Consider the following 17,175-nt stretch of genomic DNA (forward strand, 5'->3'; position numbering starts at 1 on the left):
GATACTGGTCCCCAGGATGCTGTTTGTCCCCCCAGAAATGCTGTTTGTCCCCCTGGAAATGCTGTTTGTCCCCATCGGTTGCTGTTTGTCCCCCCGCGATGTTCTTTGTCCCCCCACGATGCTGTTTGTCCCCCCACGATGCTGTTTGTCCCCCCACAATGCTGTTTGTCCCCCCCAAGATGCTGTTTGTCCCCCTGGATGCTGTTTGTCCCCCCCCAAATGCTGTTTGTCCCCCTGGATGCTGTTTGTCCCCCCACGATGCTGTTCATCCCCCCCAATGCTGTTCGTCCCCCCCCAATGCTGTTCGTCTCCCCCCCAATGCTGTTCGTCTCCCCCACAATGCTGTTCATCCCCCCAGATGGTGTTTGTCCCCCTCGGTTGCTGTTCGTCCCTTCCTGATGCTGTTTCCCCGCCCCCCCCAATGCTGTTTGTCCCCCCCCCCGTGTTGTTTGTCCCCCCTCCCCAATGCCGTTTGTGCCCCCCCCGTGTTGTTTGTCCCCCCCCACAATGCCGTTTGTCCCCCCGATGCTGTTCGTCCCTCCCGATGCTGTTTGTCCCCGGCCCTGGCGCGGCTCGTGTTTGTTACGGTCGCTCTGGCTCGCGGCCCGGCGCTGGCGGGCGTCCAGCCGTGCGGGTACAGTATGTACAGTGGTTGCCGCGCCAAGGCTGTCATCGCGCGGATTAATTATTATTTTGTAATTTATTTTTTTGAGCCGGGGGCGGGGAGCTCTGCCCGGCGCTCGCAAACAGCCGCCGCGCATTCCAGCGCTGGTATTTATTAAAGCGGAGACCTTTGCACCTCTCCCCCGGCTCCCCCGCGGGACGCGGGGCTGCGCTCGGCGCGGCGGCTCTGGGCGCTGTGTTCAGCGGGGAGCAGAGCGCCGGGCTGGGGCGGTGCCCCGGCCCCCCCGCCTGCGGCTGCCCCCGATGCCAGAGGCAGCGCTCGCTGGGTCAGCGCAGGTTGGCATCACAACCCCCCCGCAGCTCCGGGAGAGAGCGGGGGCTAAAGGAGCATTTACACTAAGGAGCAAACCGGGGCCCGGTCCTGGGGGGTTGCGGTGTCCCCTCGGCCGTGTCCCCTCGGCCTCGCAGCCGCAAGGTGAACGCGCAGCCGCGTGTTTACGCTGCGATGTAAAGCGTAAATGCCATAAAGCCTTTAATGCCACGTAAAGCCGTTCCCTACGTGCCGCCCCGCAGACGCGCTCCCAGAGCCCCGTGAGGACGGCTCGAGGAGCTGCCCCATCCAGAAAGAGGAATCGCTGGGGGCAGCAGGGGCGCACAGCCCCTCGGTGGGTGGTTAAGAAGGGCCGTGGATGTGACCGGCGACACCAGTCCCAGTGCCACCCTATGCGGGCACCTTTGCCACGGCCGATTTGGTGGCCACGCTTGCTTGTGACCCGGGCTGGCGGTCACCAAACCGCCTGTTCGGAAGGACGAGGGTCCCGTCGGTGCTGGGCGGATCGTGCCGGGGGGCTGGGGCGCAGGTGGGGCGGCGCGGGGGCGGCGCGGACCCCGCGGCCCCTGCGTCCCGGCCCCCCCGGCCGGCTGGCCGGCGTCCCGCGCCCGGTGCCGGGTGATGTCAGCGCCTGCCGGCAGGTCTGGATGTTCTGCCAGCGTTCCCGCGTTTATGATCATCCGCAGATGTGCATCCAAGAACACACTGTACCCACAGCAGAAATTAATGCAGGCTTGAGTGCCGGCCAAGCCGCGCACACGGGGGAGAGGAAGAAAGAAAACAAAAACTGTTTAATGCTGTTTATAAATTATACACTGGCTGATGAAAAATACATTTCTCTCCCCCCTCCCCTCCCCATCCTCTCTGCGTCGAGAGCTCGGAGCAGAGGAACATGGTTTGCCTGTGAGCTCCTGTTTTGGCCGGGTGCCCGGGCCGGCTGCTGGGGCAGAGCCAGCGGCTCCCCCCGCCCTCACCTGGTGAAGCGTGTTTATCGTTCACCCGCCACCCCTCGGGTTTGGGGGAGCCGGGACCCCCCGTGCCGCAGCGCTCCCCGGTGCACCGAGGTGCAGCGCTGCGGGTGCCACCCCGGAACGCATCGTCCCCCACCCGTGCCGCTGGGGAAACTTCCCAAACTTCCCCCGAGGTGCTGCCGCGGGGACCCCCACCCTGGGCGGGGGGAACGGGGCCGCAGCGCCATCCCCGCCGCCCCTCCCCGCGCGCTCGCCAGCCATTTGCACGGCTTTTGTGGGTTTTTTTAATGCCGCTAATGTTTATCATTTGCCCAACAGGCTTGACAGATTTTGTTTCCTGTCGCGCGGCGGCTGCGAGCCCCCCCGGTTGCCAAGGAGCCGCCTCCCGCACCGTCACGGCCTGATTTGGTATTCCGCGCGGCGCCCGCCGCATCTCTGTATGCAAGACAAAGTGTTTTGATGGAGGACGATTGCGGGAGTGTCTGGAGGCTGCTCGGAGTTTTATGGGCTGTGCAGAGCGCGGGGCTGCGCTGGCGCTGCCGGGGGGCGGCGGGGCGGGGGCCGGGGGTATCAGAACCCGCCCTTTCCTGCTCCCCAGCTGAAAATCCGCGTTGTTTTATGTTTTGTCAATGCGGAAATGCCCCCCGGCCCCGCTCCGGCCCCGGTCCTGCCCCAAACCGCCGCGGGCGCCCGGGAGGTGCAGCCGGAGCACCTGCCCCGACACCGAGGCGATGCTCGTGGGCTCGGCTGTGTCACCCCAGCCCGCCCGGTCCCCGTCCCCTCTCCCGGCGGGAGGAGGCTCCGCGGTCCCCCCTTAACCGTTTTGTCTTGTGTTGGGTTGTTGCCTTTTGGTGGCACTTTGGGAGGCGAGGGGGCCAAGGCGTTTGCCTCCGTCACCCCAAGCTCTGCGGCTCCGGTGTTTTCGGCCTTTCTTGGTCTCCGTGATGTGTTTTTAGCGCAGGGATTTTCACGACCGTCTCTTCCGCTCGGGTGAAGCAGCGGAGAAGGGAAATAGCAATAATAATAATAACGGCAATAATAAAAATCAAAAAGCAGCTTGATGTGGGCAAAAAGAAGAAAACAAGAGAATGGGGTAGAGAACAGGCTAAATTTAAAATTGTAATTGGCTGACTTCCACAGGCTTGCGGGTGTTTTAATGACTCATAATAACTTCATTTAAAACCAGCTGAGCAGAAAATAGATTGGAGAGGAGCCTCGGGCCATTATGGATTTGTGTTTTTGACAAGCTCTGTTTTCGGCAGCCGGGCGGGCGCTGCGGCCGGCGCTCCGCTCCGCTCCGCACCGCGCTCTGCCCGCGGAGCTGCGCAGAACCGGGCTGTCTCTTTTTCTCCCGATTAAAAATAGCTGCCCGAGGTGTTATTTTAGCATCAGTGTGGTTTGGTGCTTTTCTCTTTGCGCTTTTGATGTGGTAAATGGAACATAAATAAAATTGTTTTTGAAATTACTGAATTAATTAGGTAGTAAAGCGACGACAGTGCATAAATTTACTCGGCATTTTTTTTTTAATCCATATTTCCGCCCCCCCCCTTCTCACCAGCTACCGCCTGTTGGTGATATATAATCCCAAACTTTTGTTAATCCCCGGTGCTGGGGAATCGATGTTGCCGGGCACTGGTGGGGCCATTGTGCCAAACTTGGGGTGCTGGTGCCGCCGGCCCATCCGGCCGCAGGAAATCACCCGTTTCCAATCTTCCTCCTCCTGCTCCTTCTTGGGCTACCGTTGGTGTTTTCGGAGCCCCCTCCCCGCAGCCTCTCGCCCCCGGGACAGTCACCGTGAGTCGGTCTGTGCGACGGTGGTGGGTGGGAAATGGTGATGCTGGTGGGGAGGGGGGCGCAGGCAGCGCAGCCCGGCGAGGGACGGGTCAGGGCGTTTTACTGCTTCCCACCATGCCCAGTGCTGAAACTGGAGAGGCTGCTTCTCAGCCTCAATAAAGTAATTAAAGTGAATGGGTGCTGGGAGGTACCGTTGGGGTGAGGGCAGCTAAAACTCATCCGGCTCTGTGTTGAGACCCGCCCAGCTGAGCCCGGCTTTGGGGAGGGAGCCGGCAGCCCTGCCTGCGCCCAGAGAGCTGAGCTTATGGGGATGCTCGTGGGGCTGATGCCAGGGATGCTCCTGGGGATGGTACCAGTGATGGTACCAGGGATGCTCATGGGGACGGTACCAGGGATGGTACCAGGGATGCTTGTGGGGATGGTTCCAGGGATGGTACCAGGGATGGTACCAGGGATGCTCGCCATCACCCTTTGAGACATCCCATTGCCAAGAGCTGCTTTAAACCCCGCAGCGTGGGGCTGAGCCCTTGCTTTTGGGAATTGAATAAGCCGAGCCCCTCGTTCCGGCGCTGCGCCGGGGCAGCGCTGACCTTGCGGCGGGGGGGCCGGGGTGGCCGTGACTGTGCAGAAAGCGCCGGATGAAAAAAGCGTTGGTTGGCTCCTCGTCCGCTTGCTCGCAGGGACCTTTCGAGGCAGGAGCCATAAATTAGCTCACGCGGATATAAATGTGCGGCGGGGGAGCCGGTGCCAGCCGCGAGGCTCGCGCCGCAGCGCGGCCGCCCCTTGGCAGCACGCGGAGTCCCGGCCGTCGGGGCGATCATCCCGAGGTGTCTGTGTGCTGCGGGCAGCGCGAGGCTTTCGCTAAAAATACCCTCCCCAGGCTCGGCCGTGTGTGCGGAGAGGCCGATGGTGTCCACGGGTGTCGGTTCGAGCACGGAAAGAGCGCCAGGGAGCCGAGAGCCCCGATGCGGGCTGCGTTTGCGCCGCTTTCCAGCGTGCCCCGCTCCCTTTAGCAACAAACACCGAGCCGCGCTGGTTTTTCTGAGCCCTGTTATAATAAGCTCAGATCTTGGATGACATTTTTCCCGGTGACTCACATAGTAAAATTAACCTTGAACTATTTACATATGCGATCGCCGCCCTCCCCCGCTCCGCGTGCACGTTGGAGCCCTGGCGCTGGACCAGGGTTTGTTTTGCTGATGAGAGAGAAAAAAACAGAACAAAATTCCCCTGCCTGGAGTGCACACACAGCTACTCGAGGGAAAGAACACCGAGTCCTGGCCTTTGGAAGCTGGCAGGCGGCGTGCTGTTCCCGCGCTGATAAGAGGTACTGTAAATAAAACTGTACGGCAGCGCCTGCTGTAAAATGCCCCGCGTCTGTACTCATTGTTCTGACAGCTCCGGCTTTTTTTGGGGCCGTGTTTTGGTACACGCTGTGCTTCCTTATGTAAGCGCCGGCTCCTCCCGCCCGGCGCCCTGTTTATTTTCCCCTCGCCAGGAATTTTCGGTCCCCGGTGGCCGCCCCCCCGGCCCCTTTGCCGCCCCGGCGAGCGCCCGCGTGGCCGCGCACCCGCTTGTTTCGAATGCAAACTTGACATCGCGGCGAGGGCGGCGGAGAACAACATATGCACAGTAAACAGGCAGACTGTCGTATTGATTAACAGATGAGACCTCTATTATCGATCAGCGCTTGGCGAGAAAATTTATCACTTTTAATTTCGCCGCTGCCAAATATTTCTGCCTGCGAGCCAGCCGTTACCCAGACAATTTAAAGGCGAAGGAATCCTCTTTTTAATGTGTCCCCGTCACCTTTTGGGTGAAGCCCTCTCCGCGTCCCCTGGTGCTGGGGACGGGGTGCCCGGGGGGGACGCCGCCTGCACCGCGGCCACGGGCGGCTTTGGACGCGCGCGTATCGCGGATCTCCCGTTATCTGGCAGGTTCTTATCTGCTGCCGTGTTCTCCTCACCGGTACACGCTGATAGTGCTTTTCTGAGAACTCCCCCATCCCGCCCCTCCTCGCTCGGCCGCCGCGTTCCGGCCCACGTGCGTCCCCGGGTGCCGGTGGTGGGAAGGAAGGGGCAGGAAAACAGTGACGGTCAACTCGGTTACAGCACTAGTGAGACGTATTGATGTTTAATGATTAAAACAACAATTAATTTGTTCTGTCGAGAAGCCCCTCGCTGTGCGCGGTGCTGGTTCGGGCGCGGGTGAAGCCAGGCGCTGGTTCCGTGGCGGGGGACGTTCGGCTCGCGGCGCCGGGGCGGTTTGGGCGTCCCCACACTAACCCTGTCCCGTTTCTCTCCGCAGCGGGCGCCAAGGCCCTGGTCTGCGATCAGTGCGGCGCCCAGTTCTCCAAGGAGGACGCCCTGGAGACGCACAGGCAGACGCACACCGGTACGTGGCCCTTTCTGTCCCTGGCTTAGGCGCGGGTTTAACGCTTAGGCTGCCTTTGTAATCGTTTGCCCGATGGAGAGATTAACGCTTCGCACAGGTCCCTTTCTTGCCTTGGGTTCGGTTCAGGTAAGTCGGCTGCGTTTTCTGCTGAACTCTTCGCTGGAGATGGTTTTGTACTCGGGTTGAAGTTTGCGTGCGGTGTTTGCTGACATTGGTGGAAGGAGCATCTTGGGTCACCTTTGGTTTCTCAAGCACTATGCACCAAAATTCGACCAACGCGTTGGCACTTGGCCACCATTTCGGGTTGAAGAGCAGCTTCCCCAGGGTCAGTACCCCTGCCGGGAGCGCGCGGGTGCCCGGAGCCTGCGGGTGATGAGTTACGAATGGTTTGCAGATCCCAGCCTGCGCCACCAGCTGGGTTCCCATTTTTCAAAGCATTTTTGGGGGTCGCTGCATTGCGCCTGAGCTCGGGGTTTCCGTCGTGCTGCCGGTGCGTGCGGTGCCGGTGTCTGCTGGATGGCGCGCGGTGCAGCCGCTCGTAGGGAAGGATGCTCAGGGGTCCAGGACCCGAGGACGGGGCTTTGGGGAGCGCTGGACCCGCCTGTGCGCAAAACGCCCTTTCCCCTGTGCTCGTGTGGGTTTAACAACTCAACCAGAGCGGTTGCTGTGGCTGAGCCTTCCCTGGCTCTGCAGCTCAGGCCATTAATTCCATGTCTTGGCGCCTGAGCTGTGCAGGAGGGACCAGCCCCAGCTCCTCTTCCCCTCAAACACGGGTACGAGGCACCAGTTCACGCGCACCATTGCGTTTATTGCTCAGCGTTAACGTACGCGTGTGGGAAACGGCGGCGCAGCAAATGCTCAGTGATTTGTTCCCTCTTTGAGCAGAACACCGGCCCTTTCCAAGCGGCTCTCGGCACTTGGCTTCTGCTCCTGCGCTCCCAGCCCTCGGCGCGGGCAGCACAAGGGGCTCTTTATGCCTCTCGCAAAAGCCACCTTGCTGGGCAGGGTTTGCCACGGGCACGGGGAGCTGGGCCGGGCAGGTGGAGCCTCTGAAATCCCAAAACCCAGGCTGGAGCGGGGCCAAGCGCCCGCTCCTCCCCGCGCTGTGCTGGGAGCGCTGTCGCCCAGCACAAGCCCGTCTTTCAGCGCTGAAAACCCCGGTAAATGCCACAAACAGGCCGTGTGTGCCCGGGCGCTGGGCCGGCGCGGGGCTGGCCGCGCCGCGGCGGGTTTGGGGAGCGGTGGCAGCGCAAAGTGCTGTGTCACCGGCGGGAATAGCTCCGGCGTCACCGTCACCCGAGCCGGGAGCTGGCCCAGCACCAGCTCATAAATCCCGAAGTAATCGCCCTCCTTCTGGAGCGCTGCACGGCCGGGCTGCGCGGATCGGGGGTTTAAACAGCGCGAGGTGGAGGTGGAGGAAAAGGCTCCCGGGGCTGAGTCCGATGGCATCCCGGGGCGGGTGGGACCCCAGGCCCCGCGGTGCCCCCAGCCCTGGTGTGACGTGGGGAGCGGACGCGGTGAGCAGCCGTTCCGCAGCGCCCGTGCTCTGAAACATCGCGCAGACACCAAGCAGTTTTGCTGCCGACCTTGAGGCTCCTGCGTGGATTAAAGCCCCTTCGGTTGCTGGAACCGGGGCTGGGCTGTGCCGGAGCTCAAAGGGCGACAGGAACACGGTGACCCAACCCGAGCAGGTTTGTCATCGCCCCTGGGGCTGTAAACACGGGTGACACAGCAGAGAGGGGCGGCCAAAATAAATTGCTTCCTCTCGGGGGGGCAGAGCCCAGTCCTGGCACAGGGAGCATCCCCCACACCGCTGGTGCTATAATTAACCCCTTCCCAAGTAACGGCATCTCCCAGAAAGGATTTGTTGTCGGGCGTCCTCCCTTCGCCCTCAGCGCCAGGTTGGCCGGTAGATCTTCCAGACAGACAAACAGCCTTTTTTGGCAGGTAGAATCCTTGGAGGGTGGCATCAAGAGCCGAGCAGGGTGTCCGTGGTGCAGGCTGAGCACGTCCCCGCTTTGCTCACAAACAGGGGCTTTAGGGGAGGACCATTTATCTCACTCATTTTTTTCCGGTGCCCTCCCTGCTCCTCCAAACGACCACGCACAGCGCGCAGCCGGCCCGGTGCTGCGCCAGAGCCGCCCGGGCACCGGCGCCCGCGCTGTGCTGCAAGGGAAAAACCAGGACTAAAGACAGGGTGGTTTCTGGGTGCGAGCGCGGAGCTGCATCCAGCCCGGCGCTGGGGACCGGGCCACCCTCTCGGGTCCTGCTGGCCCCGCCGCGGGAAAAGCAGCGGCTGTCGCGGTTCATGGTGCAGCAGCACGCGCTCGGGGCAGAGCGCGGAAATTCCTTAACACCTCCCAAAACGCAGAGGAAAAACCAAAATGCAGCAAGCAGCACAGCCTGCGTACCCCAGCGGGCACCGGGGGCCGGGACGCGGCCGGTGCTGCTAACAGGCACGGGCTCGCCGCCAGATTTATAAATATCAGAGGTGACCCGGCTCGAGTTCCCTCCCGGCTGCCAGGGCAATTAACGGGTCAGCTCGGGCTCGCTGCTGCCCCGGTCGCACGCGGGCGCGCTCGGTGCGCGCTGAGACGGGGTTTGCGTCAGCGGGTCATTCACTTCTCGATTTGTGGGGTCAGTGTGAGCCCTCCTGCTCCACGAGGATGTGTGGGAGCCTTCACCCTCCCCCGCCCGCATCCCCGCCCGCATCCCCCGCATCCCTGCCCGCATCCCTCACACCCCCACCCACATCCCCACCCGCATCCCGGCCCGCATCCCTCGCACCCCCACCCGCATCCCCACCCGCATCCCCGCCCGCATCCCCGCCCGCATCCCCGCCCGCATCCCTCGCACCCCCACCCACACCCCCACCCGCACCCCTCACACCCCCACCCACATCCCCGCCCGCATCCCTGCCCGCATCCCTCACACCCCCACCCACATCCCCGCCCACACCCCCACCCGCACCCCTCACACCCCCACCCACATCCCCGCCCGCATCCCCCGCATCTCTCACATCCCCGCCCACGTCCCTCGCGTCCTCTGCTGCTGGTGACAGCACCGGGGTGCAGAAAGGAGTCAATAGAGACAACATGTAACAGAAAATCGGAAAGCTATAAATCTTCCTTCTCCCTTTTTTTTTCTTCTTTTTCTTTTGCTGGGGTGTTGGTAGCGTTTTGATTTAATAGTTGGCCAAACACAGGGGTCTATTTTATTCAGAGTTTACAGGCCTCAGGGCTGTTATTCCTCCAAATTTAATAGCATTGAAATTGCAGGGTTGGCGATAATTTGCCTATCACTTTCTGCTCTCCCATTGATGTTTATTGTCAGCGGGATGGAATCTCAATCCGATTCACTTAGATAACATGTCTGTTAAACATTTAGATAATTGTGCCATCATTAACTTGTCACATTATTTTAGAGATTCAAAACAGCCGTGCGGTGTAAGCGGAGGTACAAAGGGAGGGAACGGGGGTGCAGGGCCCAGCGCGGAGGGGCTGGTACCGGGGATGTTCCCGCGCGGGACCCCGGGGACGTGTCGCCCCGCGCCCGCTCAGGAAGCGCAGCCGCCCTCTGGCTTTGCGGGGCTTTCACCGTGTTTTGTTATATATTTGTCGTCTTCCTTTTGCTTCGCTTTCCCTGCCGCAAAACGGTGCTTGCCTGAAAGCCACAAGTGACGCTGTGGCCAGGCGTTGCAGTGCCTGCTTGTCTTGGTGTCGGAAATTCAGGATCTCCAGCAAGTGAGATGTACAGTGCGAGTTTGGCGATGGGAGCCGTGAATTATGTTGCAGTGAGAAGTCTGTTTGCGGAACACTCCGTGGCGCTGCGAGCCGCGGCCGTGCCGGCTCTTGGCCGGGATGCTCGGTGGTGGCGTTGCCGTGAACCACCAGCCCCAGCGTCCCCGGGCAACTTGGGTTCGGGAGCCGCGGTTCTCGACCCTGCACCGGAACCGAACCAGCGTCCTCCCGGGGCTGCCCAAGGCTTTCTGTGGCTGTTTCGTGGGAATCCAGAGAGGTTTCCCAGAGCGGCTCGATGGGGCATCGGGGGGAAATGCGGCCGGATCACGGTTTTCTCCATAGCTGGAGATAATGCGCCGCGGTATTAAGTGCGCTTAGAGGTAATTATCCCTCCCACGCTGGCTGCGTTCCGCGGCCCCGGCTGGCGGAGGGAGCGCGGGCGATGCCGTGTGGCGATGCCGTGCGGCGATACCATGCGGTGATGCCTGGATGATGCCGTGCGGTGATGCCATGCGGTGATGCCTGGATGATGCCGTGCGGTGATGCCGTGCGGCGATGCCCGGGCAATGCCATGCAGGTTTGCTGTTGATGTGAACCTGGATTTTGGATGCTCAGATCTGGAAAAGCAGCGGATGTGGGGCTGAGATGGACTTTGGTTCAGGGACCAGGATCGTGGTTCCTGTAGAGGATGTGACTGGAAATGCGAAATGGTGACGGTGAAGATGCTCGGGTGGCTGCTCTGACATTTTTGGGCACAGGCATCTGGAGCCAAACATGCCATGTGTGGGTGCAGCATCTTTTGTGCAGCATCGCCTGTACATTTATTTATCAGAACCTTGGAAAAAATACCCCGTGCTTACTGTTGGCAGCTCGATGGGAGCGGGACTCGCTCGCTTAGCCCCCGGCTGGCAGAATGAAAGGAGAAGGACGAGCCTTGGAAGGGCGAAACCGCAGCCGAGCGCACCCACGTGCGAAGACTGAGGATTTTCAGTGCCCTCACGGCCAAGTTTCTTTGCAAAAAGGACGGAGAAGGGTGCGAGCGGAGGGAAGGGCGAGCACGTGCGGGATCTCGGGGCGGCGGGTCCGGGGCGCAGCACAGAGCCCCTTTGTCTGACCGTAATGTCCTGTGACAGCGCTTGAAACCCGAGTCCCGGCGCATTCCTGGGGCCGGGAATCTCCTGCCTCCCCGCGGCTCCTGCGCCCTCCCCGCGCCGGCACCGGCTCCGGCTTCGCGCCAGCAGGTGGATTCGCCCAAAACGAGCCGGGAGATGGAAACGTGGGCGAGCGGCGCGGCCGAAACCGCGGCCAATGGCCGGCCTGTAATTTTCCTGTGCAAATACTATTTAGAGCGCGATGAGAAAAGCCCTCTCGCTAAGCTACGGAGAAATCTTTCTTGTCCTTTAATTCTAGATGAAGGGGATTAGTGTGGACATATTTAACCTCTGACCTGCGGACAAAAGCATTATCAAATTTAGTTGCCGAGTGGCTCCCCATTTAACCGAACCAGCGCAGCATCTCAGCGATGCTTTTCCTCCCTCCCTCGGAAGCTTTCACGTCCATTCTGCCCCGGAGCGCGGGGGACCTGCCCGCCCCCTCTGCTTAGGGAAAACCCAACTGTTCCCTTGAGCGTGTGGGCCGGTCGGAGCCCCGTACGGGAATCAGCACTGGGCCGTCGCTGCTGGAGCCCAACGAGGCTTCCAAAAGCGAGCAGTGCCCCGAAAGAGCCGAGATTTGTGTCGGTTGGGTCGGTCTCTGCACGGTTCGTGCCGGGGGATGCTCGAGATGCCGCTCGTCCCTGCGCTCGCGGTTCGGCTCTCGGGGCGGCCGGGGCGCTCGGTGAACGGGCAGAGGGTGCCGGGCCGGCCAGGAATGCCGAGGGGCCTCCCGCCCGGGCCGGTGTCCGTTTACAGTGCATCGCTCATAAACCCGGCGGCGGGGCCGAGGGCAGGGGGACCGGCCCTCCTGGTATGTGATTGATTATCTGGTATTTATGCCATTGAGGACTTTTCAGCGGCTCGGGGTCAGGGGGTCATCTCATGTGTCTTGCTGCAAATCCGCTTCCTTTTGTACAGTGCGGGCTGGGTGAGCAGACACACAAAAACAGCTTTTTCTTTTCCTTGGGAAAAAGGGGAGGGGGGCGGGCTGGTGTCAATGAATTTTTTTTTTCAGCCTTTCCTGAATAGTGTCCTTTTTAATTCCAAAGAACTTTTAATTAAAAGTAGCAGGAAAGTTCATCTGGACAAGGTTTAACTTACCTTAGCAGTTACTTTTGTCCCCTGGGATCTGCGTTTCCCCGCTTTACAAAAACCCCACAAGGCTGGGGAGAGGCGCTCGGTACCGTTTCACGTCTCCCGGGGTTTGCCGAGAGGCCTTTTCATCTTCTCTCTTTTGGTTTTTTAATGGCAGGGGTGCAGGAATAATGAGCGGACGCCGGGAATCCGGCTTTGTGCCCCGCGGCAGCCGGTGGCTGCGCCGGCCGTGCTCGGCGGGGGTGGCCATCGCCCCCCAGGGGCCATGGGGTGCGATCGGGGCTCCCCGCTGTCCCCGCGGGCCGGGGACGGCAGAGCGGAGCCAGCCGGGCTGGCGAAACCCGGAGCGGGCGGGCGATGGGCGGGACAATGGCGGCGGTGGTGGCAGTGACGATGGTGGAGGTGACCGCGGTGTGATGACGATGATGGTGGTGATGATGATGGCAGCGAAGATGATGGTGATGGCAGTGGTGATGGTGATGGCGGTGATCATAACGATGATGGCGGTCATGATGGTGGTGGTGGTGATGATGGCAGTGGCAGTAGTGATGGCGGAGGTGGCGACGCTGCTGATGGCGGTGGTGGTGACGGTGACGGTGGGCTCCCGTGGGCGGGACGCCGCAGCCCTGCAGGAGGGCAGGACGTGGTGCAGCTGGCCAGGGACACGTCTGCTGCCCCCAGAGCCCTCCTGGCAGGGAAAGCCTGAGCTCACCATGTCTGGGTAGGGAAACGCGCGTGGGGGAGACCCTTTGGGGAAGAAGACATGGGAGGTGGCTCTTGGTGGACCAGAAATGCTGGTGAGGGCTTCGTCGTCTTGCTCAGACGCTGTGTTTAACGGTGGAGCAGCTTCTAACACATTAGTTCAACCATCACTGCCAAAGCTACGGGGAAAAATATGTCAGGTTTTCAACAGAAAGTCAAATTATTTTTTCAGCTGGTTTCACTCCAAATTCTGATTGGGAAGAGGAACTCGGGGACGCCGTCGTGGTGGCGGCGAGTGAGCGAGTGGCTGACAGCTCCGCTGCGGATGCGGTGGCCAGAAACACGGCTGCAGCTGGCCTCTGCCTGCCCTTGGGAAGGGCGGGGGTGGACCCGGATGGACCGGGATGGACCCAGGTTCTGCAGGACGGAGCCCGGATGGATCTGGGTTCTGTAGGATGGATCAGGGATGGATCTGGGGTTCTGTAGGATGGATCCAGGACGGATCCGGGTTCTGCAGGATGGAGGGCGCTGGGACAGGCTCGGGGAAGGCGGCACCGAGGGGAGGTGCTGCACAAAGGTACCCGGGTACCGGATTAACGCCCTTTGGTCAAGCGGCGCTCGTTTTGCTGGAGAAGGGGCAGCGCTGCCGTCCGGCCCTGCAGGGGTCGGGGGATCTTTGCCCGTTTGTTGCTGAGAGGGGAGGTTGTCTCTGTCGATTGCTGCGTTTTTGGCCGCCTGAACGTTTTTGGTACGCATTGATGCGTTTTGGTAGGTGGTGCGATAGAAAGGCGTCGGGATCGGGCGCCGGCCGCCCCGTTTGGCGCTGCCGGGCGGCGATGGCCCGCGCGGGTCCGGCTGCCGCCCTGATTGACGCAAAGCCCGTCTATAAATAAAGCCTTTCTCTCCCTTCATAAAGACTTTGCGGTTTAGTTTGCTTTCAAGGTCAAGATCAGACCTTTCTAAATAAACACATATCAAAGGATCATTAGCGGAGCAGCACTGTTAAATTGAGATATTAACTTCTGTCAGCCGCGCGTTTCCTTTTTGTTCTGTAACTCGCGACTGCGGCGGGTTTTTATTATTTTGGCCCTAGGCGGTAGCATCTGGCTTCTGTAGAGACTGTAAAAATTAAAAAGCAACACAAATCATTGCGAGGGAAAAGCAGTAAATTCAATGATAAGAATTTAAAATTAAAATGTTTCGGCGCTTTTATATTCCGCGAAACACGAAACGAATGAGTGGTGCGCCTGTTGCCATAAAGCCGCCGCCGCTAATAGTCGCCGGGCTCCTTCCCTCCCCGCTCGCGCTCCCTCGGAATCGTTCTCGCCCGAGCAGGCGCAGTGAGGGGAGGCGATGGTGCTGGTGGTGGTGGTGATGGAGGTGTGGGCGGTGGGGAAGGGGGAGATGCCGTGGGGGGACCGCAGGGCCCCCGAAAGGAGGCAGGAGGGGATGCACCCATCCCGGGCCACAGTGTCCCCGTCCTCCAGCTGGCCCCCAGAATAAACCAGCCCCGGCGGGGGTGCTGTGAGCTCCCGCATCCAGAGCTCCCGCATCCCGAGCTCCCGCATCCCAAGCACCCGCATCCCGAGCACCATCACGCACATCGCTCCAGGGTGAAAAACAGAGGATTTAGGTTTGGGTGGGCTTTTCAGTCCCCAGTGCTTGCCAGGTGGATGTTGCTGGTCTGTGAAACACCTGAGGTTTCCCAGGCGCTGGTGAAGAGGCGCGCGGCGCGTCCCCCCGCAGGGCAACAGCCGCAGGAGAGCGGGCGGCGCGCCCGCTCTTTAGGAATTAATTTACCATCTAGGTTAAAGTTGGGAAGAAAGCTGCGCCATCTCCATGTAAATAATAATAATAGTCAAACCAGTGCCCTCCTGGGGACAGGTTGCCTTCCATAAAGCTGTTAATTAGCGCAGATGCCGCCTTGGAAACGTGATTTGGTGACTCTGGCACAAAGCGCGCACATCTCGCGTGTGTATCCGCCGGGGGGTTCTCCTGCCTCCCTGTGTAACCACAACGGCTGTGGGGGCTGCCGGCCTCCAGCCCAGCCGCTGGCACGGTGACGGGTGCCAGCGTCCCACCCAGCCGGCGGCACGCGGCTGCGGCACGCGGGGGATGGTGGCCCGTGTGGAGGTGGCAGGAGGAGTGAGTCTCGCTGCAGGTCCCAGCTTTGCGGGACACAGGTGCAGGGTTTGGGGTCTCACGGTGGGGGTGAGGGGTCCCCCGCGGCTGCCGGAGCGTCCCCGGTCGCCTCCGCGCGCCGGCGTCGCGGTGCTGCCGTGGGGCTGGTGGGATCACCCAGCGCGTGCACGCGCGCGGGGGAAAAACTTGAAGTCAAATGTCTGAAAGTCAGATCCCTTTTTAGTATGAATTTGCTGTATCTCATTCTGAGCACTAATTCCAATTTAATTGCAAGTGGCCTGAAGCCTCTTCAATAGGAGTAACAAATGGTTTGATTTTGTAAACTTCATCAGACTGCATTTTAAATGCGACACACTAGCCCGGCTCGAATGCCAATGAAGCACTGAAGTAGCTCTCTGTTTACTAATTATCCGTTTTTACTTCAAGCCACGCTGGCTGGCTTGTCTGATTAAATCGGATTTGTGGGATAGAGAACAGCTAGCAGAGTTTTCTCTATAGTAAACGAGATTGAAACTATGGGCCGCCTGGCTGCACACTGTAAATTATATTTCCTTTTAAAGGGGACGTGTCGCCTTTCTCCCGCCGGCACACCTCCCGCATCCTAAACCGGGCCGAAGCCCTCCCGGCGCGGGCGGACCCACGGCGGCTCCGCCACTCGCCACGCGTGTTTTCGGGTTTCGTTTCTCCTCTCGCGGAGGCCACGGGCGGGAGATGGTGCCGTGCTCGGTGCCAGGATACCCGCAGCATCCCTCACCCGCTGCATCCCTCGCCCGCTGCATCCCTCCCCCGCTGCATCCCTCGCCCTCTGCATCCCTCGCCCGCTGCATCCCTCGCCCGCTGCATCCCTCGCCCGCTGCACCTCACCCTCTGCATCCCTCGCCCTCTGCATCCCTCGCCCGCTGCATCCCTCGCCCGCTGCATCCCTCGCCCGCTGCATCCCTCGCCCTCTGCATCCCTCGCCCGCTGCATCCCTCGCCCTCTGCGTCCCTCGCCCTCTGCGTCCCTCGCCCGCTGCGTCCCTCGCCCTCTGCATCCCTCGCCCGCTGCGTCCCTCGCCCTCTGCGTCCCTCGCCCGCTGCATCCCTCGCCCTCTGCGTCCCTCGCCCTCTGCGTCCCTCACCCGCTGCGTCCCTCGCCCGCTGCGTCCCTCGCCCACTGCGTCCCTCGCCCGCTGCATCCCTCGCCCTCTGCATCCCTCGCCCGCTGCATCCCTCGCCCTCTGCGTCCCTCGCCCTCTGCGTCCCTCGCCCGCTGCGTCCCTCGCCCGCTGCATCCCTCGCCCGCTGCGTCCCTCGCCCTCTGCGTCCCTCGCCCTCTGCATCCCTCGCCCGCTGCGTCCCTCGCCCGCTGCGTCCCTCGCCCGCTGCATCCCTCGCCCGCTGCATCCCTCACTGTGGTGCTGGGGCAGAAAAGCCCCCGATGTCGCGTGTCGCATCGCGACGCTCCCCGCACCCCTGGCCACCGCGGTTCTTCGGGCGCGAGCCGGGCTGCGCATCTCCGGGCGGCGCAGCGAGGTTGGTTCTCCCTGCACGAGCATCCCCCTGCACCCAGCTGTCGGACCACCTGCTGGCGAGAGCCGCCTCCCAAACAAGCAGCATCCAGACCCAACCCGGAGCCGCCCGGGAACGGCTCACGGCTGCCGGCAAACGGCGCCGGGTCCGGCAGAGCCACGCCAAACCGGGGCTGGGGGGCCAACGCAACACGCCGGGGCTGCACTTAAACCTCCCTGGTTGCTAAGACTTTAATTCCACAAGCTTGACCTACGCTGCCCCCTCCCTCGGTGTCTATCTTTGTGCCCGAGGGCTTTTTATATTTTAATTTGCTTTTGAACGTCCTGCAAAATTAATGGTGCGCTCGGGGCCATTGTGCAGCGTACAGTAGAGGGAAGGGCCGGCGGCGCCCGCCGAGAGCCGCCGCGTTTCCCGGGGAATGAATTGCTCGCCCGCCTTCACCCCTTTTAATTGTTGACAGTAAAAAGCATTTAAATGCTGCTTAATTTGTAATCATCTTCCTGCAAAAAAAAGGGGAGAAACCATTAAAATGTCAGGGAAATGAATAAATTCGTCTCTTGCCAGTTTGGGGCGGCAGCGTTTCTGTAGCGGGGCTGATTTTCCTTCCGATGGCTGAGGGGCAGCTTGGGGTGGGAGAACAGGGATGCGCGCGGGGGGCTCAGGGATGCGCTCGGGGGGCTCAGGGATGCGCTCGATGCTCACGCCCCACCGCAGTGC

The 17,175-nt window shown here is 61.2% G+C and overlaps 2 protein-coding genes across 9 annotated transcripts in view; one reads left to right on the forward strand and one right to left on the reverse strand.

The window, feature by feature from the left end:
- Positions 1-2,277, reverse strand: part of PAFAH1B2 (platelet activating factor acetylhydrolase 1b catalytic subunit 2) — a 457,510-nt gene extending 455,233 nt beyond the window's left edge. Inside the window, exon 1 of the mRNA XM_071798866.1 lies at positions 2,273-2,277. The gene's annotated coding sequence lies outside the window, so the exon portion shown is untranslated. The remainder of the gene's footprint in view (positions 1-2,272) is intronic.
- The window catches only part of ZBTB16 (zinc finger and BTB domain containing 16), a 76,302-nt gene that overhangs the window by 52,465 nt on the left and 6,662 nt on the right, over positions 1-17,175 (forward strand). For all 8 annotated transcript variants that reach the window (XM_065855483.2, XM_071798862.1, XM_071798860.1 and 5 more), the window contains one exon: positions 6,028-6,114. In XM_065855483.2, coding sequence (XP_065711555.1) covers positions 6,028-6,114 — 87 coding nt within the window. The remainder of the gene's footprint in view (positions 1-6,027; positions 6,115-17,175) is intronic.

This window comes from Patagioenas fasciata, chromosome 24, assembly GCF_037038585.1.
Source record: "Patagioenas fasciata isolate bPatFas1 chromosome 24, bPatFas1.hap1, whole genome shotgun sequence".
Taxonomy (NCBI): Eukaryota; Metazoa; Chordata; class Aves; order Columbiformes; family Columbidae; genus Patagioenas; species Patagioenas fasciata.